The sequence below is a fragment of the Xylocopa sonorina genome, unplaced genomic scaffold (genome assembly GCF_050948175.1).
Source record: "Xylocopa sonorina isolate GNS202 unplaced genomic scaffold, iyXylSono1_principal scaffold0014, whole genome shotgun sequence".
NCBI lineage: Eukaryota > Metazoa > Arthropoda > Insecta > Hymenoptera > Apidae > Xylocopa > Xylocopa sonorina.
Genome location: NW_027490090.1, coordinates 2286167 through 2312301, shown reverse-complemented (window position 1 = coordinate 2312301; position 26135 = coordinate 2286167). Strand labels below are relative to the sequence as shown.

The following is a 26135-nucleotide window of genomic DNA, read 5'->3' as shown; positions in this document are numbered from 1 at the left end:
TGCGCAGTAAGAAGCACCATTACACTCGTTCCTTTTTTCCTCTTCTCTTCTTTTCTTTTTTACTTTGTCTTACTACTCTTGGACGTATTACCGAGTGAGGGTAGACTACGCGACTATAACAGTACCTACGAAGCTTTCACTGTTGATACTTGTACTCTTTCCGAGCAGCGAACGAATAATGTTTATTACCTAAGATACAATCCAATGTATTATATCGTTACATGTCACAATCGTGATTACGATATACATGTATGACAAGGCAAGGTCTTAAATCGTGTCGCGTACGTTCGTTCACCCGGGAAGGAACTATTGGTTGGTGTGAGGGTGGTGAAGCAATCTTTAGAGTAGAACGGGAACGCGAGAAGACAAGTACCTTAAATGGCCCACGGTACTTTTGCTTCGTTTCAATGCCGCGATGAGAATGTGACGCAACCGGCGCGTTATCCATTACCCTGGTATCCTTCAATTTTAGCTCGGTAACATCGCGTTGCTTTTAGTCGTACGTCCCGACGTTTGTCCATTTGCATTTACGTCTCCCTTTCTCTCTCCACTTTGAATAGCTGAATTCCGTTAAATACCTTCTGTCCGCGTCATGGACGAACGAGAAACGTCGCGTGTGCAATTAACTTGGCTACGCGACGCTTTCGAAGGCACCGATGTTTCGAATACCGAAACGAGAAGACATTTTTAGTGAAATTTTCTGTAAATTCTGGCATATTGTATTCGAGAAGTTACTGTAAGGAAAAGAAAGAAATCGGTCCGCGGTTTTGGCCATTCGGTTTCGACGAAACGGTAAAAAAGATTGAAACTCGGATTGGTATGACAGCGTGATGAACTCGTACAACAGGTTCGTACAATATTCACATTCAGCGAAGGTAGTACCACTCGACGCGAACTATATCGCACGTCATTGTGCGTCACGTGCACCGCTTCCTGCAATCACGGTGCACGTCTGTGCAGTTTAACATCCCCCGATGGACACTAATCTTCCGTTTTGAATTTACGGTCTCCGGAAATCGTTCGTGTCACATCGTGCATCGACCGAGCCGCAGGTGACATTTAATATTAGCATCTAGGTACATCTGTTTCGATCATGTATCCGCTTAGATTGGCTGGTGATGTTAAAAGTAAGATGGTTGTAGAGAGGCTTTCGAACTATCAGTATTAGCTGCTGCGAAGAAGGAAGAGGTTTGGGCACCGTTCTCATTGTCGTGCCAGTGGTCACGGATCGTCGATCCTTCCGGTCCGGTTTTCACCGTTAAGACTCATCCTGAATGCTCTTTCGTGCGAGACAGATTGTTCAAACGCTTATTGTTCTCGTGCGACATAAATCAAGCAGGTTGATCAAGAACAACACTCTGATCGTGAATTCGATCGAGCTCGAGTCCACTCTCGAAACGAATTCGCAATAGTGTACGATAACGATTGTGTAGCAGTAGGCGTAGAAACAGTCGTCGAGATGTAACCGGATGGAGAAGGTTGAGCAAACAGTCGCTTTAACCATCGTCGACAAAACGGCGAGGTATTTTCTCCCGTTTCTTCTGCTTTCACGTTAATTAGCCTACCCAGCCGCCTAATTATTATTACGTTACGTTTGTATCTGGCGGCACCCGCGGTCGCGAGTTTCTCGCACGCCCCGCGTTCCTTTCCGGTTCATTCTCTCTGGCTGCGGCGTAGCGTTTTCGCGGAGACGGGAACAGTCGCATAGAGAACTGAAAACTCTTCAGGGTGTATAAAGGAAACCCCGTCGAAAGAATCGGCACCGCTTTTTCTTCTTTCAACTGGCGGAGCTTAAGAGTTATCTTTGTGACTTTTATACATTTCTTTTAGTACGTTTCGAATTATAAAACTATTAAGCTCGTTTTCCATAGGTTCGTTTTACTTGTCACTTATAGCTGAAAAAGCAGCTGGATCTGCTTTCTATGTACTAATCCGTTTAGCAGCAAGTGGCTGCTCGTCACTCGATTAAATTACTAGACGCGTCTAAACGAGCCTTAAGTAGGGATGGACGCGCACCATCTTCCAATGACTCTAATTTATAATACTTGTGTTGTATCTATGCATTAAAATCTACATGAACGTTGTACACCTCGTCGCGCGTAATAATAATGCACCTGTAACGAAGAATAAGGAAACTCTATAAATTTTCCAGGGTATCTCGGTACACGCTACTTAATGTTAGAGTACGCGATTAGCTTCGCTGAACTTTGGCAATAAGGCAGTGGAATTTCGATGCGATCGATTTTCCTTTGCATCCGAGTATCGCAACGGGAACACTCTACATAAAAGATCGAACTTCCGTAGCTGGGTCATAAAGAGGGTGTACGGAAAGTTTTCTTTGTACGGTCTGCCCTATTTCCACGACTGTACAATGTGGAAATATACATATATAGGTCGGTAATTAATTGTTAATGGTGTACTGGGAATAAGTTGGTGAACTCGGCTATTTCCAAAGTTCGGAATGTGTTTCGTTCCTCGTTGCCGAGCTTTTGTAGGCACGTATCGGTATCGCGAAGAATCCTGGCCGCCCCGTTTCTTCGGGAGTAGCTTTGCTCTGGTGTTCGATCGATGCGTCTTTTAAGGGATGTTCGCTGTCCATCGAGTAGGATACCGTAGAATGGTCCTGCGGTGGCTCGTAAATACAAATTACACTGGCTTTATCCTCCGGTCCTATCCTGAGGTGATAGCCACCTACGAACGCAACGGGGCAATCTCGGTGCCGGTCGGTATTCTGCACACGGATTCAGCACCTCGACGTGGATGATTTCAGGATTAATGGCCTCGCGACATTCGTAATTTATCATCGTCCTCGGTAGATTCGCGTAACCGGCCGCCCTCTTAATGAATGCATTTACTCGAAGAGAACGATGCCGTAATGGTCTCGTTGTCACGATGGATTTAGAATGTCCACCGTGGTGACAAACTTATATCCACCGAAGCGTTAAATGTTTCCAATAATTACGAAGATGTAGTAATTAACAGAGCAGATATAACGCTGCGTAATTCAGAGTGCATAAAGGGAAAGCCTCCGATGCAGTGTTGCGCAGGATTTCACCCTTTGTTGTTTTTAATCTTTCGCCGTGCCACTGTACCGTGCGCGGTAATTTCGTCTTTGTCATCTCTCCTCCATAATCAGATAATCTACGGTTAATTAAAAAGTGACTCTAATTTAATCGTAGCATATTATGTATGTTTTGACGTAACGCGAGAATATCGTTGGGTGACTGGGAGGGTGATTCATTCGGAGCGATAACGAAGATCACGCGAAACGTCAGGTGTGAGAGAAAGAGTGACGCGTGTGGGAAAAAGTGTTGCAGATGTTCTTGTCGTAGATCGTACGGTTCGATGAAAATGTAGAAATCATGGAAAACTTTACTTTCTCACTGTTATCTCTACGATCTGTACGAAAACGAGAAATGAATAATTTATTATCAAGTGTACAGTTGTAGAATCGTGCGAAGAAGTAAACGGAAGGTTACAGAATCGAACACCGAACGGAGATTCCTAGTAAAGCTCTCGCGACTGTTTAAGCAAAGATGTAGAGTGTAACGTAAATTTCAGATGGTCCCTTCACTCATCCCGGCGATACAAGCTCCGTGAAGGACCACTCGGAAAAATGAGCGCGGCCGTAGAAAACGGCGTGGAGGCCTCGAAGCCGGCTGGCGTTTTCTCGAGGGCGTTCGCTAAACGGGCGCAGCCCTTCGAGGAAGGTGAGTCTTGCGGGAAACGAATGGTACGGGGATTGCCGTGGTGCACACGGGGCTTCTTTTGGTGATTGGTCGTTGGTACTTTGTAAAGCACAATAACCTAGTGGATGCGGGAGAACCGGCTTCGAAAATACCCTCCAGTCCGCTAACAAATGGCTTCTAAACACATTGGTATCGTCTCTAGTTCCCCCATACTTTTCTCTGTTTTATTCGCGTTTCATTTTAACCTTTGATGCTGAATTAACCTCCTGTCTCTAAAAATCATCTCCACCTTTTCATTTAGAAATTGTACAAAACTACTGCCTCGACTTTACTTTGTGCTCCCGACGTATCGAATAGGTTTCATTTCCCGCGGAAGATCGTAAAGAATAGTCGACTGTGTCTGTATGGCCGCGTAATATCGGACTATCCCGTATGTCAGAGTAACCCGTTCGCGGTTTCGTGCTGGTCTCATAGCGACCTCGTGCTGGAAGCGCACTCGACGCGCTCGCGTGTTTGCACATAGACCTACATACATACCAGCTGAAGGGGTCGCCGTAAGTTCACGCAAGTCCCTCGTGTGCTTTAATGCGCATACCTCGGTCGTAACCCGATCCTTTTCATGGGCACCTTACCTACGCAGAAACGAGAAATTTACGATCCTCGGATCGATCTCTTTTGCGTTGATACCAGTTTACTCTGTTTCATCTATTCAAGTCCGAACGAAACTCGATTCAATCGATTACCCCGTAACTTCCTTAATTAAAATAGATTTAATAGACGTCTCGTAAATTTTTATCCCGTGGAAATTGCCAAGTCCCTTCGAGCCAAGTTAGTCCTCGGACGCCCGGACGAACGTTCACGGTGGTTTCATTTCGCTCCTCGGTCGGCGAAACAAATAATTCACCGGGTTAATCGCGTTAAGTTCACCCTGCTCGCGTCTCGGACGACGCGCGCGTTACACCTTTCGTCGAGATGTTGCGCGCAGTCTGGCAATTAAACGACTAGATAAGAAGTTCTGATTTAATTAATTTTCAAATTCGAGCAATTACAGCGCGGAGGGGTTGGAGATGGGGGGGGGGGGGGGGGGGAGATTGGTGATGAACGCAAACACCAGCAATTGCTGGACTAACAAAGTTGCGAGGGATCTTTGCCGCTAGTTTAGTTTTCGTTTTCGAACGGTCATAAAATCGCAGGTAGGACGATCGTTAGAAATCCATTTGAACGAGTCAATGGTTCTATATCAAAGCACACTCGAAAGTCCAAACGCGATCTATCAACGACGGAGAAGGGGGAGAAGGGTGGTGGACGTGGAACGGCGTGCTCTCGTATCTGCTCTTGTACCCGAAACGAGCTGCTCTCGCGAACTTGTCGATAACAGTTTGCCGGCACCCCTCGGGCCTTTCCACCTTCGCGCCACGAGACCCGTGCTCACAGAATTCAATTACAATCCCGTCGCAGCGACGAGTTCGACGAAGGTAATGCTAGATGAACGAGTCAGAATCCGTCGGCCATCTTGTCGACTCGGATCGAGCTGGGCATCCCATGAATCCTGACCGGGATAGTAATTTCGGGAGAGACGCGCCATCGGGGGTCGAAGTTACGAGCGTCGCGCAGCGTTGCATCACAGGTGAAAAACCAGCAGCATCCGAGAAAACGGTTGTTTTTATCCGAGGGAGTGACCGAATCTTTTGGATCGAAATGATCCGATACTTGTACACGTTACAGTACTACACAACTACTATATACTACAAAAAGGAAACATTGATCGTATATTTAGTTTAGGGTACCTACGTAATAGGTAGACATGAACCCTACAAGTGTATTCTATGTTAAATAAAGAATTATGGATTGTGGAAGCGAAGCTTGTATTTTACATTGTATTAATATTTATTCCAACGGCTACTTCTCACCACGCGTTTTCTGTTTCAGCTCTCAACACATTAAATCGCTTGAACAAAGAAGGCGAAGCACTTGCTCTCCAGGATGACCTCACAACGCACCCCACCTTGGCTTTGATGCGACGCATCCTTGCAGATGCACAGGTGAGGCTCTATAAACTAACATAGAAACGCTGCAGAAGGGAAAGGTGAAGCTGGAAAGAACGAGAATTGAATGCGAAAATATGGGATTAAAAATTGGGATCGTCGGTCGTTATCAGTCGCATTCAGACGACACTCGGGCCGTGCGAACAGACAAAAGAATTAAACCAACGGGGTGCGATCGCGAGATTCGATTTTTCACGCACGTGAACCAACGCGCGACGCGGGTATTATGCGTGCCTCAACACCGATCATAATGGATTAATCCCCTTTTGACCACGGAGCCTTCCATAGCCAGATACGTATTCCCAGTGGGACTCTCTGTCGCGCGGAAGAGAATGTCATCCATCACGAGGTCGTTCCGAGGCTGGCAGACGAACGAATTGTCAGATTCGTGTTCGACATAAGATAAGATCTGTTAAGAAACGCGAGACTTACCGTAGCGCGTGTTCTCTTCGAAGGCAGCTCCAAGTAGTATTGAACAGTCACTGATCAGACGACGCGACGACTCTACTTTGAAAGAGAGAACGAATGATTCATCGGCAAAATATAGAAGAAAAGGGGACAGTAAGGGATGGTAGGGAAGGATCATGCCCTCCTGATGTTGCATTTTTCGTCTAACCCTCGTCCGCTTCGGTAAGTGGGCGCATGAATCAGAATGAAATCTATACAGATTTTACCAGTTCGCACAGCGAGAGAAATATTCTAAACAACAATGCAAACAGCGTTTACGCGCGTGGATATGCGTAAGCACGAGCACAGAAACCGTATACGGGAGAGTGGGCTCTTTATTCGTGGGAGCATCGTGCATTTAAATTTTTATACTCCATTTGCACTCTAGGATGCATCCTGTGCATCGCAGCCACTTCTGAACCGCTGACTCTGGCGGAAACCACTTCCCTCCTACACGGAGAACCCCTATTTTCCCTGGTTAATATTTATTACTATGTTCTACGGGTGTGTACCTAAGAAACAAGCGTCGTGCACAAGTATATGGGTTATGATGCGCTACAAGAGCATAAATTCTCGACTTTCAAAGATTAGAAAGAAATTTTACGTGGTGAAAAATGAACGGGGTAATTAAATCGGCGTTCGGCGCGCGGAAAACCAAAGCGCGCTAAAACGCGCTAATTTATCCAGTTATGGGTCCGGCCGTCGCTTCAATTGGCGTGAATCACTTTGGCTTTTTGTTCGGCGTAATGCCACTTGTAATAACGTTACACGAACATGGTGACGAAATTAATTTCAACTAAAATTCGCGAAACGTCACCGGCCCTGTACGCGCTCGTGAAACATATCCACGACGAGTCCGCCGACGCGCGGAACACTCCGCGGAAATTAAATTTGCATTCCCTTATTTTTCCAACGGTGAAGCGAGTCGAATCAGGCCACGAAGAGAAAAAAAAACCACTCGCGGCTCTCCTACTCCCTCTATATATTCCTCCCTCGTGAATTGCTACAGGGAATCAAATGCGATACAAGCACCTCCACTTTGCGTTCCACGCTGCGCTACTAATTGTATTTCGATTGTTAGTTGCAGTTATTAGTGCAATGGTAGTCGTGACATTTATTTTTGTAAAATCTACGTTCACTTTTGACCCCCGCTGTATATGGCAGTCCTCCTATACTCGTTGCTATGTACAATGGAGAGATCACACCATAAATAGTTTCTCGCAAGTCCTCGCTCAAGCTGGATAATAACTTTCTAGCCTGCCTTTACTACCCCCACACCCAAAGTACATGCCAGCCAAGTAGGTAACCTCGCTAAAACGAGTCCACTATCAGGCCCAGGATGGAGTGTCCTTCCTTTCCTTTTTGTCTCCCTCCTCTCCGTCTCCTCTTTACTTTCCTTCAAGCCCTGTATACGCAAGATGTTTCAGGAAGTTGGCGCGTTGCACTCGTCGAAAGAAGCAAATAGTGTTTCGTTCTTTCATAAGTTCCGAGGTCTCTCAAAATCAGTTGAAAATAAAACTATTTCTCCAACGAACATTACGCCTCGCGCGAGAAGGTTCAAGCGTGCACTCAAAAGCGGACCGTTATCGGAAATTTACTACACAGTTTGCCTCCCCGGCCGCAGTTGCCCCGGAAAATTCTAGTAAAGCGTGAAATTTACGTATAGTTTGGGCTTCGCCAGTAATTTGTAGCCTGGCTTTTCTTTCCGTTCACGAGGCGCCGCGTTGCGGTCGGCCAAATTGCTTTCCCACTCTTTATCGAACGCGAAAGTTGCACAACCGCTTCCGAAAAGTGCCAACCTCGCTACCAATCGGTGGTTCTATTGCATTCAAAATACGCGGTCCTATCCAAGTATTCGATCGACTATTTTTTTTTTTTCCATTCATTTATATTTATCTGTTAATTAATAGTTAAATAGGAGGGAAACGTACAGCCAGCTAGGTTGCTGTCATAACTCGCCCCCGGTTAAAGGGTTGAGCGAGGAGAGGCGAGGAGATCAAAGAGGACGGCGCCGTTTGCAGGGCAAAGGCTCCGCGCGAGGAGAGTCACGACCGGCGAAACATTTAATTGCGTATTCGCGAAACGTACCGTATCAGCCGGTGCCGTAGCGTAGCCGGGTGCAGTGAACCTTTTCAGAGCGTGACAGATGAATGTAAACTCAACGCGGCCGAAATTATGCGCCCGTGTCTATAATTAACAACCGGCCGGCGGCGACCCTCGGCTTTCCACGTCGAATGCTGGTTCAGATGCGTCGCATTCCTACGAAAGTGGCACGCTCCTGTTCGCAGCTTCCACCAAACGTTCCCGAGCCCTTTGGCTCGGTGCAACCGCGGTGTAATCGGTGGATCACGCGAGAACGAGGTCAGTAGTATTTTCGGATCTAATTGGCATTGTCGCACGCGATAAACGTATAGAATATTTTATGCAACTGGATAGGGGGGAGGGTGGAGGGGATGAGAAAAGATCCCTGCGAATCGAAAAGAGGGAAGAACCGCCGAACAACCCCAACCCGGAAGAATGAGGGTAAAACGAAAGCGACGCCGAAGAGGCACGCGTGAATGGAGGTGAAGGTGAGAAAGAACGAAAGCTCGACAGAAATAACTGTAAGACAGAAGTGCAGGCGCCGCTCCGTAACCGCTATAACGTCCCAGTAATGAATGCACTCGTCGCGGCCGTTGGTTGGACGACCCCTAAAAACGTTCGCTTGAAAGAGGAGCTCGAGATTTAATTGTTTTCGCGATGCACGGCCGGGCGTCGTTTAATGCTACGCTTGCACGGAGTTACGCGCGTTAATTTGGAATCGCTTTTTAATTGCGACTCGTGAGGATTGGAAATGGCGGCGGCGACGATGGCACAGGGGTCTGGAAGCGCAAGTAATTTTCAGCATTTTTACAAGAAAGCCTTTGACGATGGCTAGCGTCAGAGATCAAGTCGGTACTAATTAATTGGATTAATCGCGACAGTCGCTATTACGCGCGTAGAGTTTTCGTTCAAGTTTTTCCTTTGTCCAACATTTCTGGATGGCATACTTGAAGCGCCGTGCAATGTTGATTGTGGGAAATGCAGTAGATGGGGTTCCTGGTCGTGTGTAATTTCAGTTTGACCTACATCGGGGCCTCCAGAAGAGACGTATGATTTAAATAGAATGGCGGTCCACGTTTCCTGTTGTTTCGTGTCACGCAGCCACGTCGCTGTTAATTCTGTGAGCTCCCTGCGGTTATGAATGGCCATAAATTCGTTCGTACTTTATATGTACAACCGTGCTCTTCGCGTGTTCTGGCTGGAATTATCGAGAAGGAAAGAACAGTGAAACGATATCGGAGAGCAACCCGAAGCGTTCCGATAACGTCGATCTCATCGACCGCACCACCGGCTCACCCCCAACTCCCGAACGCCCCTTTTATTCCCCATGAAGGATGTAATCTCTGAAACGTTGACCTATATGTCGAAGCAAACTGGCTGTGTATATACGACCGGCAGCTAGACTACACTCTACGTGCTCGTGCAACGACGCACATACGTACCTCGGATAGATAAAGCGTCCATTGTGATGAAGTTGCAGCGAGCTAAGCAAGCTGGGTTTGTCTGGTTGCTCCTCCGGTGTTTGCGCCTTGCACGGTTTTGTTTGACACCGACAGCTTGCTTAGTCGACGTCATTAGCTCCACCCTAACTTGATTAAGCAATTTTTCAGCAAACACATTTGCTTTGCCTTTAACATAAATACGTACGTAGAAGTTACGATGGAAGTTTCAGTAGCTGTTATAGCGTGGAACGTGCATGCGTACGCATATAGGAGCCGTGATAAGGAGAGACAACACCATCAGCAGCAGCAGCAGCAGCAGCAGCAGCGTAATTCAATATGAGTGAAAAATCGCAGATGCTTCAAGTAATGCATATTTCATGGCGGGTTTCACCGCGAGATGAGAATAGTATCTCGTAAAAGTCAGATCCATCACCCCACCTGACTCCAACGCCCACGTTCTCCGATTGTAATTATTATGCTAAGGATTTTCCCGATATTCTCAAAATCGCAGAGATACCGTACAGGCCCACTCGAACAGAAATGTATCGACGATCGAGCGATCGACGGGTGTGAAAGGGGCGCGAGTAAGGGTCGTCGATGTGGTTGCGCGATGAAGGGAAAACGGAAGGCGCCTCTGGGAACGCAACAAGTTCGCGATGCCTTTATCCTCTCACCGGCTATCCTTTTGTGTCTCTGGAACTTGGCCAACGTGGTCCTCTCCCCTTTCCTCCACTTGACTCTTCGTTCATCCCTTTCTCTCCCGTGTCCTCGGTTCTCTTATCCAAGCGAAAGTGCGATCGATCGTTCCGTTGATCGGTACATCGCGATGTTTACGACTCCCCGTCTGACGCGAACAGCTTTTGAAAGAGCCATGTAGAACGGAGGGCTTACAATGAGATTCGTGTCCCGCGGCCGCCGCGGCGAGCTTATTAATATCGCACGGTTCTCGTCGGGGCGAACTTTTTATCTCCGGCCAGTGTTTGTTCGTTTTACCGCGGGCCGCATTAACGTTTGTAACTTGGCGAAACGTCGGTGCATAACTTGGCCGGAACTTTCAATACTTACCCCCTTATCCCCTTCCACGGATTCCATCAGCGGGGGAGTTTCTCGAGCAAATAAGGGGTTGCGTTCATTATTTCATTTCACCGGGATAAAAATTCGCTGGAAACTTTTGATTAACGTTCGCCAAAATTTACCCAGGAAACCTGCGATCGGTTTCACCGGCCTCTACGAAAATTTGTTCAAACGTCCACTGGCTCTTCTGTTTCCAGGCAAAATTTCGCGTGATGGTGGAGGAGAACGCAGCGACTGGCGCCCGGCTTGACGGGGAGCTAGAACGTGCCAGGGGCGAGTGTGCCACGCTTCGCGGTGAGTTAAGGGATGTACGCGGCGCATTGCCGGCGGTGTTGAACAATAACAACGGGGCGGTGGGCAGCAACAACACGGCCGTCGCTGGTAACAGTAACAACAACGCGACCGGAAGCGCGACGAGCAATGCTGGTAGCCCCGGACAAGAGTCGGCCGAGTCGCAGCAGCAACAGTCACAGGAGGAGGGAAAGAGACTCAGCGCCGGAAGCAGCCCGGTGGAGAAGAGGAGCTCCGCGAGCGACAAATCTGCCAGCCCCATCGATAAAAGGACCAGCCCCGTCGACAGGAAGGAGAGGACCAGTCCCATCGATCGGAAAGCCAGTCCCATAGGTTACTTACTTTTAAACTTGCATAGAGGTATATGGGAATGGGATATAAATTGAAGATACACGTCCAACTGTACGAACGAAAATGTTGAAAATGCTATACGTACACGTATCGATTCTGCCGCGGGCTATACGGAATGAGAGAATGTCATGTAAAAGCTTTCATTTGTTGGCGCAATATTACACGAAACTATTCGTGCGTGATGTCCAAGTTACCCCATAAATGTTAGCGACACACGTAACTCTTCGTATGAAAGTCTTACCAAGTACAAGGTAATTCAAAAGTTTGACTCGTGTATAGTTCATACTTTAAATAAGTTAAAACTTTATCTCGGTTTACCGAAACATATATTTCATATGTCTCGTAGTTGTAATATCTAATCCCGCTTTTACGAGTATCCATGAGTCACCATTTTCTCTGCAACTTGTAAAACAGGTTGGGACTGCTACCGAACCATTCGCCATTATTTCTGGAAACAATACTTTTCCAACACGCCTCCATGCAATGTTTCGTGCAATGTACGAAACTAATTGATCCCAAGATCGATTATCATAAGGAAAGAAAATAATCTAAGAATTTCAAAGATCCATCTTCAGAGAAGTGGAAAATTTTAATGATCAAATTATACGTCACATTATATACACAGTTATGATCGTTATCACAACATTATCATTATTTAATGTTACTAATCAAATAATTCGAAAACACTTTCCACCGTAATTATTCGAAGCGTCGACTTTCACGCGTGGCCTCACTCTACGTCTTACACGAAACGTTCGCTTGCAGAAAAACGGAATGGCTCTCCAAGCCGCAGCCCGAGCGAGAAAGCACGACGGCCGTTCGCAGCAGCCCTCGAGAAAACACGGCTCGGCGGTTCGGGCGGTAGCGTGGACTCCCGTTCCGGAAGTGCCAGCCCCGATCGTGGTACCGGCAACAGAGGCTTCTTCCATCGCGGCGGCGCCGACCGATCCAGCGTAGAACGACTTCGCATATCGACCGCGAATTCCTTGCGATCCGGCAAGGAAATGAACGACCACGACAAGGACATCGACAAGAATCTGGTGGACGGCGAGGTGAGAGTCGACGAGGACAATGAACCACCTGGACCGGCCCCAGGCAGCAGACCCTCGTCGCCGACTAATTCCCTGGGTGGGTAACCCGGCATTTAATTATAAAAGCCCTTCCCTTTCAAACCCTTCTCTCCCTCCGCCTCACACCGGCCCTCGCCGTAAATTCAACGTTCGCGCGATTCTCCCCGATTCTCAACGACTTGGCTACATTTCTGACGATTCCACGGAACTGAACGGGGCTGAACTCGAGATAAATGCTCTCTGGTCGAGCGACGGTGTAACGCAACGTAGATTGTGTTTCCTTCGCAGGGATCGGTGATCCGTTGGTAGCGTCCAGGCTATCAAACATTCACGGTGGCACCGGATCGGTGGAGTTGGCCAGCACGCGACGACTCCGGCTGGAGAACGAACGTCTGGTGGCGGAAGTGGCGAGATTGAGACGATTGCTAGTCACCGGAGCGGCACGGGGCGAAGTTGGCTCGGAGGATGCCGCGCAAGAGGAGGAGGCGCGATTCGTTGCCCTCGAGGTGGAACTGCAACACGCCAAAGAAACTCTACAGGCCCTTAAGGCCGATCGCAAAAGGCTCAAGGCCGAAAAGTTCGATCTCCTCAATCAGATGAAGGCACTTTACGGCACCCTCGAGGATAAGGAAAAGGAGCTACGAGACTTTATTAGAAACTACGAACGGGTAATTATCTTCTTCAGGCTATTCGAACGTTTCTACAAATCTTCTCGCGGATCGAAAAGAGTTCCCTTCTTTTCCACCCCGTCCATCCTAAAAGCCAACAGGATTTAACTTTCCCCGGTAATTATGCTAAGAGATGGAATTAAATCCAACCGAAACACGTTCAACGTTTGAAACAATTCCCTCCCTTTACTCTTTCTTAAATAGATTAATGCTGGTACAACGTGGCGTTATTAGTCGAAGGGGAAATAACTCGTAAAGTCGGAGGAAAAAATTTATTTAACGAACACCGGACGAAATGCGTTTCAATTTTCTCGTTGCCTGCGTCACCTCGCGTTCGCAGACCGGGACAAGGCCCTGGTACGCGAGACAGCAATTTTCCCTGTTAAATACTTTCATTAAACTTGCTGGAATTTCTCATTTTCCCGACACCGTTATCGCTGCAACGGCGACACCGGTGCGAACGACCCGACGCAACGTTGGTCATTCCAATTCCGGTAAATGAACAACGCGCGTCGATCCCCCTTCGTAAATAATCACGGATCGCCTGGAACGGAGCCACCGTTTCCGGTACCAGTACGGTGTTTTATCGATACTGTAAGATCGTGTTAAATGAGAATCGCGTGTGCGTGTCGCGAATATTATATGCACTTGTGTAGAATGAATCGCATAACGCGCGCATTGCCTATAAAAAAAATTGCCTATAGCACGCGGTCGATAAACTGGCTGAAACTCGACGAGATTTTCGACAGGAACGCGAGGCGAAACTTTTCACGGTGCATCTTCACACGTGCACGCACACGATTTTCCACGCGACAGCGGCCAGGGCCGTGCAATCATCGATGCATCGATAGTTTTTTAACTCGAATACGTTGACCTGCCAACGGGCAACACCTGACCGACCCGTTCGAGTGGCAGTAATCGCGTTGTCCCAAAGTTTAACCGATCTGTTACATGGTCTGAACAGCAACGGCTGTTATACGTAGCGTGAACTTCCTTGCGCCCGAGGGAGAGATAAGTGGATTAAGTTCTCCGTAGCTGATATCCTACCGGCTAATAGGTGAAGGTACATGACACCTGTACGTGGAACGACAAGTTGCACACCTGTATCGCGTTACCACATTGTCGATCGGGTAACAACACGGAGTCTTAAAAGCAAAAAGAAAGGGAGTCAGAAGAAACCCTTGGGAAAATCGGTTGTTACGATTATCCAGCAGATTCTTGAGGATGTTTGCAAATATTTTTGAAGTTGTAATCGTGTCGATAAAAGAATCCCTCCTCCTCGAATAAACCTACCCACCCCGAACCACCCTTGTACCCAAATCTCCACGAAATACCAGAGAACGCAGAGAAATGGTAAACCATCCCCCCGATCAATCGAAACACTCCGTGGAACGATTCCATCGCGACCTCCCCACAGCCTAATTACGCTCTCTTCTACTTCACGTTTTAATCACCGTTCCGCGGTGGACGCGTTGCTCCCCCGGTTTCAAAGGAGGCTCTTTGACACTTTTGCGCGCGTGTGTTGCATGCATTGTTAAACGGTGGTGGTCTCGGGTGGAATTACTGCCCGGATATGGGTCTCTTTGACCGTTGATTACAGCGGATGCGAGAGAACGAGGCGAACTTGGGACGCCTTCAGCAACAAGGAGTCGGTATACCTTCGGAGGAACGCGAACGCGAGCGTGAAAGGGAACGCTGGAGTCTTTTAAGGGCTGCCAGGGACGAGGCCGATCGAAGCCTCAGCCTCGCGGCTAGTTTGGCCGACAAAGAGGCCGCTCTCTCGCACGCACACGCGACTATAAAAGAGGTGAGCCCCTTTTCTTTCTTTCTCTCTCTCTCTCTCAGTTCCACCCTCTGCTTTTCGCCCCTATCTGTCAGCGGCGCTGTCTCCAACGCGCGTACATTATCGTGCACGACGGGGAGTCGAGTTGATGAATTTAATCTCCTCACCAGGACGGAGTTGAAGTGTTTTGTCAAGAGAGTAGCGCAGTTCCCCCCCCCCCCCCCCCCCCCCCCCCTCCCAAAAAAAAGGGAACAGAAGAACGCACCTCGCTTAACTTTCCGGACTAGTTTGCTCGATTCGTTGACTCGGCTTCCTGGAGAACCGGGCGGCACCGCGTATCACTTCCGTCAAAGTTTAGCCCTCGAGGCCTTGTTACCTGGATTTTTGCTCTTGATTTTGCGAGGTGATATGGGTAATAATTAAATTGCATACTTTGTCTCTACGATCAGAAATGTACAGAATTGAACTTGAAAACATCGCGCAAACAGAGTGCAACGACGTAACGTTATTACGAGCGGTTAGATAAGGAGCGCCTCTTTGCGCGCACATGCAATTACGCGGAGGGTAGGTTCGCTTTGAGCCCTGAAATTGTCCTCAGCGCCGTGCATAAACGAGCCGCTGCTAACGAGTTTAAAACTGATGGCTCGAGGGCTACCTCGATAAGTCGACCGGGAGTCACGTACGTCCCAAAATTTCCACTCCTACGTAGTTTCTCGTTGACGATCCATAAACTGATACCGCTGTGATCGTTATTCGGAATCTCCATTGCACTTGTTTGCTCATTTTCTGCCGATTTGTGATTTTCAGTTACAACGTCAATTGGCCGAAAGAGGTGGCGGTGGTGGTATCTGCTTGAGCGACCAGGAATCCTTAGTCTCGTTCCCGCGGGGTAGCGTGAACGGGGCAGCGACGCCGGGCGCCGGAAGTAGCAGCGGCGGTGGCGGCGGCGGTGGTTGCGGTATCATACCCCATATGAACTCTCAACCGCCGTTAGGCAGCACAGAGTTAGGGGTGACTGTTGGGAACGTCGGGAATGCAGCAGGTGTGGGCTCTTCCGGTGGACAGGCAGGCGATCGCGGAAGTTGCAGCGCGGACAGCGGTGTTCGAGGATCCAGCGACAGGGAGAGCGGCGGTGCCACCAGCGTGGGTGGGAATCTTTCGGATTCCACCACGGACGGTAAGAAACGCGAATATTTCAGATTGCTAATCGTCTCGTTTGTTCGCGCGCGGTACAAAAGATATAAAGTATTTGTGGTACGATCGACAAGGGGTGATTGTGCATAAAACAGTGAATCGAGAATCTCTCGTTGATTGCACCACTCGTATTATACATTCATTTGTCAATTAGCCAAGTGCTCTTCTAAAATTTTAAAAACGTCATTTACTCGAAAACAGAGCTTCCTGTGAAAACGTTTCATCGTATATTTTCGATTTATTTTTTCATGTAGAGTCATTCTCTCGTCGGGTTGTGTCCCACAGCTTTTCACGGGGAAATTTTCGATTCGCGCACTTAATTAAACGATGACACGTCACGTGTTCGACGACGCAAAGAGTACAGCGGCAAGCTCTAGTACACTGTCAAATTTACACCTGATAATGTTTTACATTATTCAACGCGATCACGGAGAAATCTTTCCATTGTGATTCACCCACGGGAAATAAAGTAGCTTCCTGGCCGCAAATTTATCTCTCGTATAATACAATCGCCATTATTATTCATCGGAGTGTCGAGTGGACAGAACGCGATGATTCTTGCGCTTAGGTGCAACGGGCGGCGAGATTAATCGGCTAGTTAAAGTACATTACAGCGCATCCGTTGGTAGGAGGGGGAAGAAAAAAGGAAAGACGAAAAGAAAACGGCACGATAAGTTCCATCAGCCAGGAATGTTAGTCGAACGTAGGCGACTCGTTAAACCGATGCCCGTGGCCGCGCATCTCGAAGCCGATTGATCGATTCGGTTTAGGGCAAACACCACGTACGTGCCAATGATCGCGATGCGTGATCACGAAACCTGAATTAGCTGTTACAGAAAATATTCAAGCTTGTTGGATACGTGCAGAATTTTGGAAACGTTCTAAACTCTATTAGAATTGCACGCATACGTATATCTGTTACCTTATGCAAAATCGGTGCGTGTATGATAATGCACTGATTGCAATTGCGATGTGCAACATAAAGAACAAACAGGTAGCTCGAGAAGCGTTACTAGCGTTTTGAAAGCGTTTTAAAGAATTCAAGCAACGTTCCCATCTACACGCATTTTCTCGTTTCTTTTCTCTCCCTCCACCCTCTACAAGTAAATACACACGAAAAAGTAAGGTCGCGCATACTTTTTTTTTTCTTTTTTTTTCTTTCACTTATATATTTCCGCGCAGGCACACCGACAATCGCAGTCGAGGGAGGCGTTCTCGACATGGACAGCATCTCCGTGGTTTCCTCCATTGCACCATCCCACATGTATCAGTGTAAGTGTCCAAACATAAGTCGTCGATCGTCGTCTCCTTTCCGTGTCTCTTCGTCCTCTCTCTCTCTCTTTTTTTTTATTTCTATATGTTTCCGTTTCGATAAGTTCTCTAAAGTAATTTTGTAATTCGTGTAATTCGTGCGTTTGTATGCATAATCGTTCCCTTATTCGGGTGGTTGCTTCGCGAATAATCAGCCGTCATTGATCGCGGGAATCGCTACTCTGCCTGTGCGTTATTCGTTTATTTGTCCATTCGACTGGACGAACAGTAATTAGTATAAAGTAAAGCTCCATTATGCCGTGATTTCGTCCCGACAATCGGTTAATTGTCTATTGTGTGGCCGATGCATGCGCATGCACGTGTTGGAGCGGTCAAAACTATTTTACATCAGGGTACAACGTCCGTGTACGCGAGACGAGCGAGAATGTACGTTCGCGGTTTGTGATCTAACATTACTAACATGGCATTGCGCGTATCATCCGATTTCTAGGTGATCCAGCAAATTCGGAAATATAGCCAACGGTACGATGTATGTTCTTTATGTTGCATCGAATGTTGCAAAGTATACCGGATGGGGTGTGTATCGGGTCGATCACCACTAATCTACCATCGAAAGGAACACAACCTGGTGAACTTGCTCAACTGACCGTCGCGTTATCATTGATATTTTTCAGCTGCGACAACGCCGAAAGACTGTAGCCCGACACTGTCACCTCTGAACGCATTCTCGAGGTCGATGGACAATTCCTCTTTGTCGAGATCGGTCGAGCAATTGTCCAGCCCGTTGGAGTCCGAGCCGAGGAGGAACAAGCAGAATCCGCCTGTCGCGGCACCAGCTGCGCATTCGCGATCCTCCGCGACACGCGGCGGCACTTGGGGTTCCATTTCTAGGTGAAGACGGCATTCGTTACGCATTGAGAATCGATCAGAGCAGTGGCTCTTAAAATCGTACCGGCGCATTGAAATTTCCTTATTTTTAGATAGATTATTTTCGATAGACGAGTAACAAGATCAACTGCTCGAAAGAAATGTTTAGTTTGGAACCTTGCTGCTTCCCCACAGCGGTGTATAACATCTTCTTAGCTCAAAGACAGTTTGTTCGCGTCGATTTACAGAGTGTTTGCCCGTACGCGGCATCGAAAGGCAGCGAACAACTCGAGCGGCGGAAGCGGAAGCAACGAGGGCTCCGACGGCTTCGATCCCTATAGGTCATGGTCGCCGCTTACGGAGGAAGGCTACGCTGAGAAGCTCCGTTTACTCAGGGAAGCCGCATCCGTGCCTATGGAACGATGGAGGGCACCGACGGTTTTAGCGTGGCTGGAGGTTGCCCTTGGCATGCCGCAGTACGGTCCACGGTGCGCTGAGAACGTAAAGTCTGGAAAAGTGAGTGACTCGGCGATGCGAATTTCGCATTTAGTTTCTCGTAGCAAAAGCATATTTACGATGCACGGTTAGGTTTTGCTGGAGCTAAGCGACGCCGAGTTGGAAGCTGGACTCGGGGTGACGCACCCTCTCCACAGGAAAAAGCTTCGTTTAGCCATCGAGGAGCATCGACATCCGAGTCTCGTTCGATATCCGTGTATCGCTCAATTGGGTCACACTTGGGTCAGCTCTGAATGGTTGCCTGATCTTGGACTCGCGCAATACTCGGAGAGTTTCGCAACCAACATGGTAGACGCGCGGATGCTCGATCATCTTAGTAAAAAGGAACTCGAGAAGCTGCTCGGCGTGACCAGGAAATTTCATCAGGCTAGCATCGTTCACGGAATTCATCTCCTGCGAATGTTAAACTACGATCGTCAGGTAAACATTTCTACAGCATATTATTATATCGTGTAGATGTACGAAACACTGAAATATTGTAATAGGCACTAGCAATTAGAAGACACCAGTGCGAACAAGTGGATACGGATCCTCTGGTTTGGACGAATCAGAGGTTTATTCGGTGGGCGAAGAATATCGATCTGACCGAATACGCGGAGAACTTGAAAGGTATTCTATTAGATCATAAAATGTTACTTATGACGCTTTGACGAGCCACAACGTTTAATCTATTGTATAATACAGATTCCGGTGTGCACGGTGCGCTGGTCGTGTTAGAGCCTTCCTTCACCGGGGACACCATGGCCACAGCTCTGGGTATACCACCAGCTAAACACATGATCAGACGGCATCTCACCGCCGAATTGGAAACACTCGTCGTTCCAGCAAGGTACTCAGTCTACTATCATCCAGAGGCACCATTGGACAACGCTCACTAATCGACACAAACGTCGTTTCCCGTTCGGCAAAACGGGATCGATGTCTATATAACACGGTTCATCCTTCGTCTTCGAGTTCTCATTTTAATAATTCTTTCCACGACCGACACGAAAGAAACGAAAAATATTTAACTGCCGGTATTCACAGTATTCACAGATTATTAGTCGGCTCGCACTCGATTTTAAGCCGAGCAGACGTTTCGAATCAGTACAGTTTAGAGATACGCCGCTTGGTAGCGATAAACGCATCGATTTCGCTTACATAAAAAAAAGAAACGGTAGAGTATTTTGAGAAATTATCACTGAAATATTGTCAATTATCTACGCGAAGGGATACGTAACTATTACACACGTTTGCACGCATAAGAATCAAAACGCGAGTACGCGGCAAATTTCTCTAATCCTGAACAATTTTGTAGTAATTATCAGTGAAGAAACGTTCGTAAATATTTAGCTTTATAGGGACGTTGTTGTTGTTACATATTATTATACAGAATCGACTCGATGAGTCTCCCTTTTTCAGGATTTCTACCTGTCGGTCTATTCGTTGATACGCACATTCGAGAAATGATATTAGAATTTAACCGATATGATATACATACATCCGATTTCTCGAGGATTGTACATAATAACGGCAAATTTAAAAAATTAATGTGCATCGATACCATACGCTAAGGTAGATGTGAAAATTTTCCGCTTCTCTCGAACCATTTTTTAATAGGGGTTATTTATTAGGGAAATTGTAAATAGTCCAATTTACGATTCAGTCGTGGTAATAATGCGATTAACAATATATAAAGCGGGGAAAAAGTAGAAAGCATAACCAGTAAATTTCAATTTCTCGGAACGGTTGGCTACTTGTATGAATCTAAGTTTACTCGTTTCGATTACATCAAATTAACCTCTTTCTTAATCTCGATTTAAAATTAACCGCAAGTAGCAGTTCGTTTCGACAAACTCCAACACATTTGAACGTCGTACGCATCGCAAAGACCTTTACGAAATCTGAATAGGAGACGAGAACGACAGACATTACGATGCCGTGAGATAAGATGAAAGAGAGAGAGAGAGAGAGAGAGAGAGAGAGAGGGAGAGAGAGAGAGAGGGAGAGAGAAAAGGGATAATACGTGCGCATACTGGTCCGAGCAATCTCGACTGGACGAAACGACCCGTTTAAGGAACGGAGCAGGGTAGTCGAGATCGCTTACGGCTAGTGTGTACGGCTAGTATGTAAGTACTCATCCGTGATACACACGCCATACTTGGATATATCGGGAATACACACACGTATATACAGTACAGTACAGTACAGTCTCGACATAATGTACATATACAAACATATGCAGTATACTCGATGGAATTATTCTTATTGATAACATTGTTCTCGGCACCGCAGCGATACGCTGGGTCTGCAGTCCACTCGATCGCGGATCCATCGGTAATGCCTCTCATAGCTGAGCCGTAGCCCACAGCTGCTGCCTGCACTGCACTGCGCTATGTACAGCACACGTTAATATTAGTAACTCTGGTGTAATCCGTGACCAAAGTATATTCGCCCCTTTTATCGAATTAGATCTTCTTAAAGATTCCGTCTGGTTCAATCGAGTATCGTCTTTCGTATCATGGATTATACCAGTATGCATTATGGTTCCTTTTATCTTTTTCTGATTTGCCAACTTTGATATTTACATTTATTACTGTTCGGTGTTTATTCCAATCGACTGACCAGCCTCTGACGATGCGCCTCGGTCGATCTCCCGTGAACGACCCCTGCGCATTTTGGCGTCCAGTAAACGTATACATTCTCTCTCTATTATCGATGGTGCACAAAATGCTTGTGTATGTATATTTATGTTGTAACTAGATATTCATTATGATGATACATATATCATTCTCTATTGTCGAGCACCTGCAGCGAGCCACTGTTCAATTTGCCAAGTACTATAGTAATCGTGGTGTGCTAAAACGAGGTCGAACCAATTTCAATTGCACCCGAACACTCCATCCAATCGGTGTACTCTGCCGTTCAAATTTGTGTTACGATCACCTTGTGTAGAAATTACTTGTATGATTTAGCAACATTTTCAAATTCTACGATTTGCAATCAGTCCCCGATCAGTGATTAGCACCTCCTGCTCTCGAGAAAAGAATGTTAAACCAGAAACTCGCAAACAAACACATCCGCTAGCCCATAGAGAACCCCCCATGAACTCTAGCCTCGCATCTGTTCGGTGTTGGCAGTGGAAAACGAAAATGATGAAAATTGAGAAAATTGGAGAAAGGTAAAAGCGGGAGAGAGGTTCGCTGCAATACGTGCCGAACGTGTGTGTGTCCGCGGTGTCACCAAGTCGTGTGCGTATAAGCGGGTGAGGACGCGTGTACGCGGAAAAGCGTGCATGAAGCGTGGTGTGCGTGTGCGTAGAAGTCAGCTGGAGGTGGTCCCGAGGAACAGCACCGGCGGAGGTCGTCCGATGAGCACAGTGAGCGCAGGCGGTAGCCTCGGTCGTGGAAGCAGGGCGTTGCATCTCCAGCACCACCAGAGCTCCCTGTCCGCGCTGCATATGACGGCCAATCACTCGGGCACGGTCGATAGACGCAGATCCAGCCTCAGGGTAACGTACCGTATAGATTCAAAGACACCTTGGTCTTCCATCGGTGGTCCATTCACCACCCGCACCGGGAACTCGGTGATAATTCTCTTTCTTTTCTTCCGTCCTTTGCTCCATTTTCTGAGCTTTTTCAAATTGCGATATGTTTCAAAGAGTAACAAGAGAGAGTCTTTCTTATTATTATTTATTATTTTTCCATCCTATTTCGCATCGTAATATCTCATAATCTCTCTCTAAATCTTACACGAGACCCATCTAACATTATTCGTACATAACACATTCGAAAGTATCAGTCATCGATGACGATTCTTCGACACGAAGCAATTCGAGCTTCCGCTGGCCACAAGTTTACACTGGCACATTACTAAAATATCGTCACGTGTTAATTTCTCGTTACTTCTCTTGTACATATTCGCTTTATTTTGTTTCTTTTTCTTTTTTGTTTTTTTATTTATTTCATTTCTCATTTGCACGACTGCATGGCATCGCTTGGGTAAGGACGCTCGCGCAGTATTTTCATCGAGAGAAACAGGATTCTCCATTTAAATGTATAATTATATATATACATATATATATATATATATATATAGATATATTCCCGATAAATTTAATCCTTATCGAAAGGTAGCGTACACTTTGTAGATATAGATGAAATGTTTGAAACGACAACGAATCAAATAGGATCCAGTGGGGAAACGGATTAAACGAGGGAGGCAGAAAGTAAAGTGGTTATTCTATAACTACACAAGTGTGACTGAATCTTAACGCGATAAGGGTTAAAAGCTGTGAGCTATGCGCCCGACCTAACGTTAATCATTATCCTTGCATCCTGTGGATCGTCGCAGACCTGCAGTCTTCTTTACTTGAAAAAGGTTCGGTATATATGTATATATTTATATATACGTATAGGTATCTAGATTTGTATCGATCAACTGATCGTTTCTTCCGCCACATTTGTACACCTCTCTATCGCCGTAGGAGCCCCCGGAGACGACGAGTCTCGTCTCTCCTCCGAAATTTCCTCTATGGATCTCGTTGGAATCACGGGAATGAATTCTTGCACGCGGAGATCGTTCCGCTTGGAAACAGTCGATTCGATGTCCTCGAGGAAATTGGAGGAAATTCGAGGAACGTATAATAGTTGTCTCGAAGGAACGTGTAAAGGGAACGACGGTTGCTCTTACACGTTCTCTAAATTCAACGAGAGGAGCATATTATAGTTAGATATTCATCGCTCGGAGGCATCCTCTAGGTACTCGAACGCTCGGACGGATGTCCTCTCGTCGACCTCGGATATCTAGATTTTAGCGAAGTGCCTCGAAATAATCAAACCTATATAATATCTAACCTGTGTAATCTGTACGATTAGAAGAATCGTTTGGTGGACACTCCGCTGAAATGTAGACGATTCTCATGGATCTCGACCTCGATCGTACGGACTTCGAAAATACGGGGGGAAAAAAGAGTCGCGACAGATTTTCGTCGTCGGTCCGACGAGCACGAGAAACAACGTTATTTTTTCCACTTGGCACACGAAAATTGTCGAGAGTTTCTTGCAAAACAAACTACCGTAGGAAAGAAAAATAACAAAGACTGAGATTATAATTATACTACCATGTAGGAATTAGAGAAACAGTCACGAAATCCTCTTCCTCTGCTTGATGATCATCTACTCGTGAAACTTGATTAATTATCATTATTCGCGACGTTCGCAGAAAATGCGTATATTTTACTTTCGTAATTCATCGAACTGCGAATAAAACAAATCTGTGTCTATCGTACGTTTCGATGCTAGAGCAGCAGGTCCCTCCTTTGCTTCTTTACTCCCCTATGGCTCGCTCCCTCCCTCCATTGTATCGTTCGTTGAAAATATTCGTCGCTCGTTCAGTTTTTATTTGAAATAATTATTCCAATTTCATTCGGTGAAAAGCTCGATGAACTACGATTAAAAAATATCGCGATTCCTAAACGCTATCCTCGGCTGTCGAGCACCAAATTCCTTTCGCGAGGCCGATTGTATCGCCGTTGCACTGTAAACACTGTACATAAAAAGCATCGATCGTTTATCACGCTCTCCTTTTTTCGCTTACGTTAACTTTCGCGGATTATTCGCATAATAAAAAGTAAAAACAGAGTTGATAACAATATAAAAAGTAGAGTGTGAAAACGCTCGATTTTTAGCAACCCGGCTATATATATTGATTATAACAGTAACGAGCCATTGTTGTAAATATAAACCGATGATTTCAATGTGGAATTCACAATGTGGGTTCTTAATCCGCCTTGTTTCATCCCTTACTAGTTGTCGTGGAAGAGCTCACAGGTATGCGATCATGTCTATTTGGGTATACTTTTGTTTCCTTGCATCACACTTTACGTAGCCACGATTATTCACTACTTTTCTGTTGGACTCCTCCTCTTAGCCATAATTTAGATAGTAGTTGTTGTTCCTCCCCGTTAGCCAATCTTTCGTTTCTATCTAGTTTAGTTTCCACTGCTTTTGTTGGAAATGCGATCGCGTCGTGTAATTAGTGTGTTGCGTTGGCTAGAAACGATGTTCGAACGGAAGTGTTTCGAAAGTGTACGCGATAGAAAGTTCACAGACCCCGTTTCACCCGGCATCTTGGACACACCCCGGTAGCTAATAATTTGCTCGTAGCATCGTCCTCTCGAAGAAGTCGAGATCCACAGATTAGAAATACCGTCGAATGGTACTAAAAGAGAGAGAGAGAGAGAGAGGCGATTAATCGAATAAAAAATTCCACCCCTCGACAGGGATCGTTGAGCAGAGCGTTCGGCCTACGACCGAGGAGCGAGAAGGCCTCGCCATCGTCGTCGTCGGATACCGGAAGTCTGGCCAGCCAGTACATGAGCAGCGCGCGCAGCAATTCACCGCCACCGCCGCAGTTACCTCCAAGACCCATCACCGGGAACAAGAGACACCGTAGGGTGAAAAGCATAGGCGACATCGATTACGTAACGAGCGCAGCGGTAAGCACGCCCGTTTGACAAGAGGGTAGGCCCCAACATCCGGGGCCTTATCGGAGCCTCAGCGAGCGGGGATACTCCTCGTCGTACTCTTCTTCGCAGTACGGCTCCTATTCCGGGTACAGCAACGTTCTACCGGGCGAACAGTATCAATACCAGCAAACTGGTAATTACTATCAGCTGAAGGGCGGTTATTACTCGCCGCAGAGCACCGGGCCGCCGTTTCCGGGTGTTCAGAGGTACGGTAGCCTGGCCGAGGAAGCGTGGTCGTCTACCACCAAAGACGACGCCGGCAATCCAAAGACGAGCCCTAGGACTTATCTAGCTTAATCGGTTCGAACGCGTTTCTTACGCGACTAACTATTTTCTTTGATAATAGTCGCCGCAAAAGTGGCCAGCGTAATTAGACAGACGTTACGGTACGGTATCGGAGGAAGGAACTGTGATTTAGCTTGGAACGCGAGTTAACTAGAAACGATTTTTAACCCTTTCACCGATCAATCGTCGTTTTCTATCATAAAAATATTTTCTTTCCGATATACTACTAACTTTCCACTCGGTGTTTACCTATACGAAGATTAAAATTCACGTGTCTAGTGGTACCAGTTGATGAAAGGGTTAACACGCATCGTTTCGTAGCAAAGATTACGGCCGAAACAATTCCACTACGATTGGAGAACCTGGACGAGGGAACCTGCTGTGCCTATGGGGACATATAAGAGTAGAAAGCACCTATTCCGAACGTTCACTTTGTGATATAATCAAGGAGAAATTGAATGTATCGCATGAAAATTACTTTACACCAAGTAGTCCTGGACATTGTCTGCTCGTGTTGGCATTAAAACACTCGGTGTGCTTTAAACCCAACG

The 26135-nt window shown here is 46.7% G+C and overlaps 2 protein-coding genes across 2 annotated transcripts in view; both read left to right on the top strand.

Annotated features, from left to right (window-relative positions):
- Positions 1 to 816: 816 nt before the first annotated feature.
- On the top strand, positions 817 to 25294 carry LOC143431678 (uncharacterized). Its single transcript, XM_076908602.1, has 17 exons — positions 817 to 847; positions 3562 to 3710; positions 5619 to 5731; positions 10977 to 11403; positions 12187 to 12549; positions 12780 to 13159; positions 14760 to 14966; positions 15750 to 16119; positions 17319 to 17408; positions 18083 to 18299; positions 18524 to 18791; positions 18864 to 19211; positions 19277 to 19400; positions 19476 to 19620; positions 22092 to 22281; positions 24581 to 24601; positions 25054 to 25294. The coding sequence occupies exons 1-17, from the start codon at positions 831 to 833 to the stop codon at positions 25285 to 25287; spliced, it is 3663 nt and encodes a 1220-aa protein (XP_076764717.1). The 5' UTR covers positions 817 to 830; the 3' UTR covers positions 25288 to 25294.
- Positions 25288 to 26135, top strand: part of LOC143431697 (uncharacterized) — a gene marked incomplete at its 5' end in the record, with an annotated part of 76431 nt that continues 75583 nt past the window's right edge. Inside the window, one exon of the mRNA XM_076908635.1 lies at positions 25288 to 25609. Within this exon, the coding sequence (XP_076764750.1) occupies positions 25288 to 25596 (309 nt within the window). The remainder of the gene's footprint in view (positions 25610 to 26135) is intronic.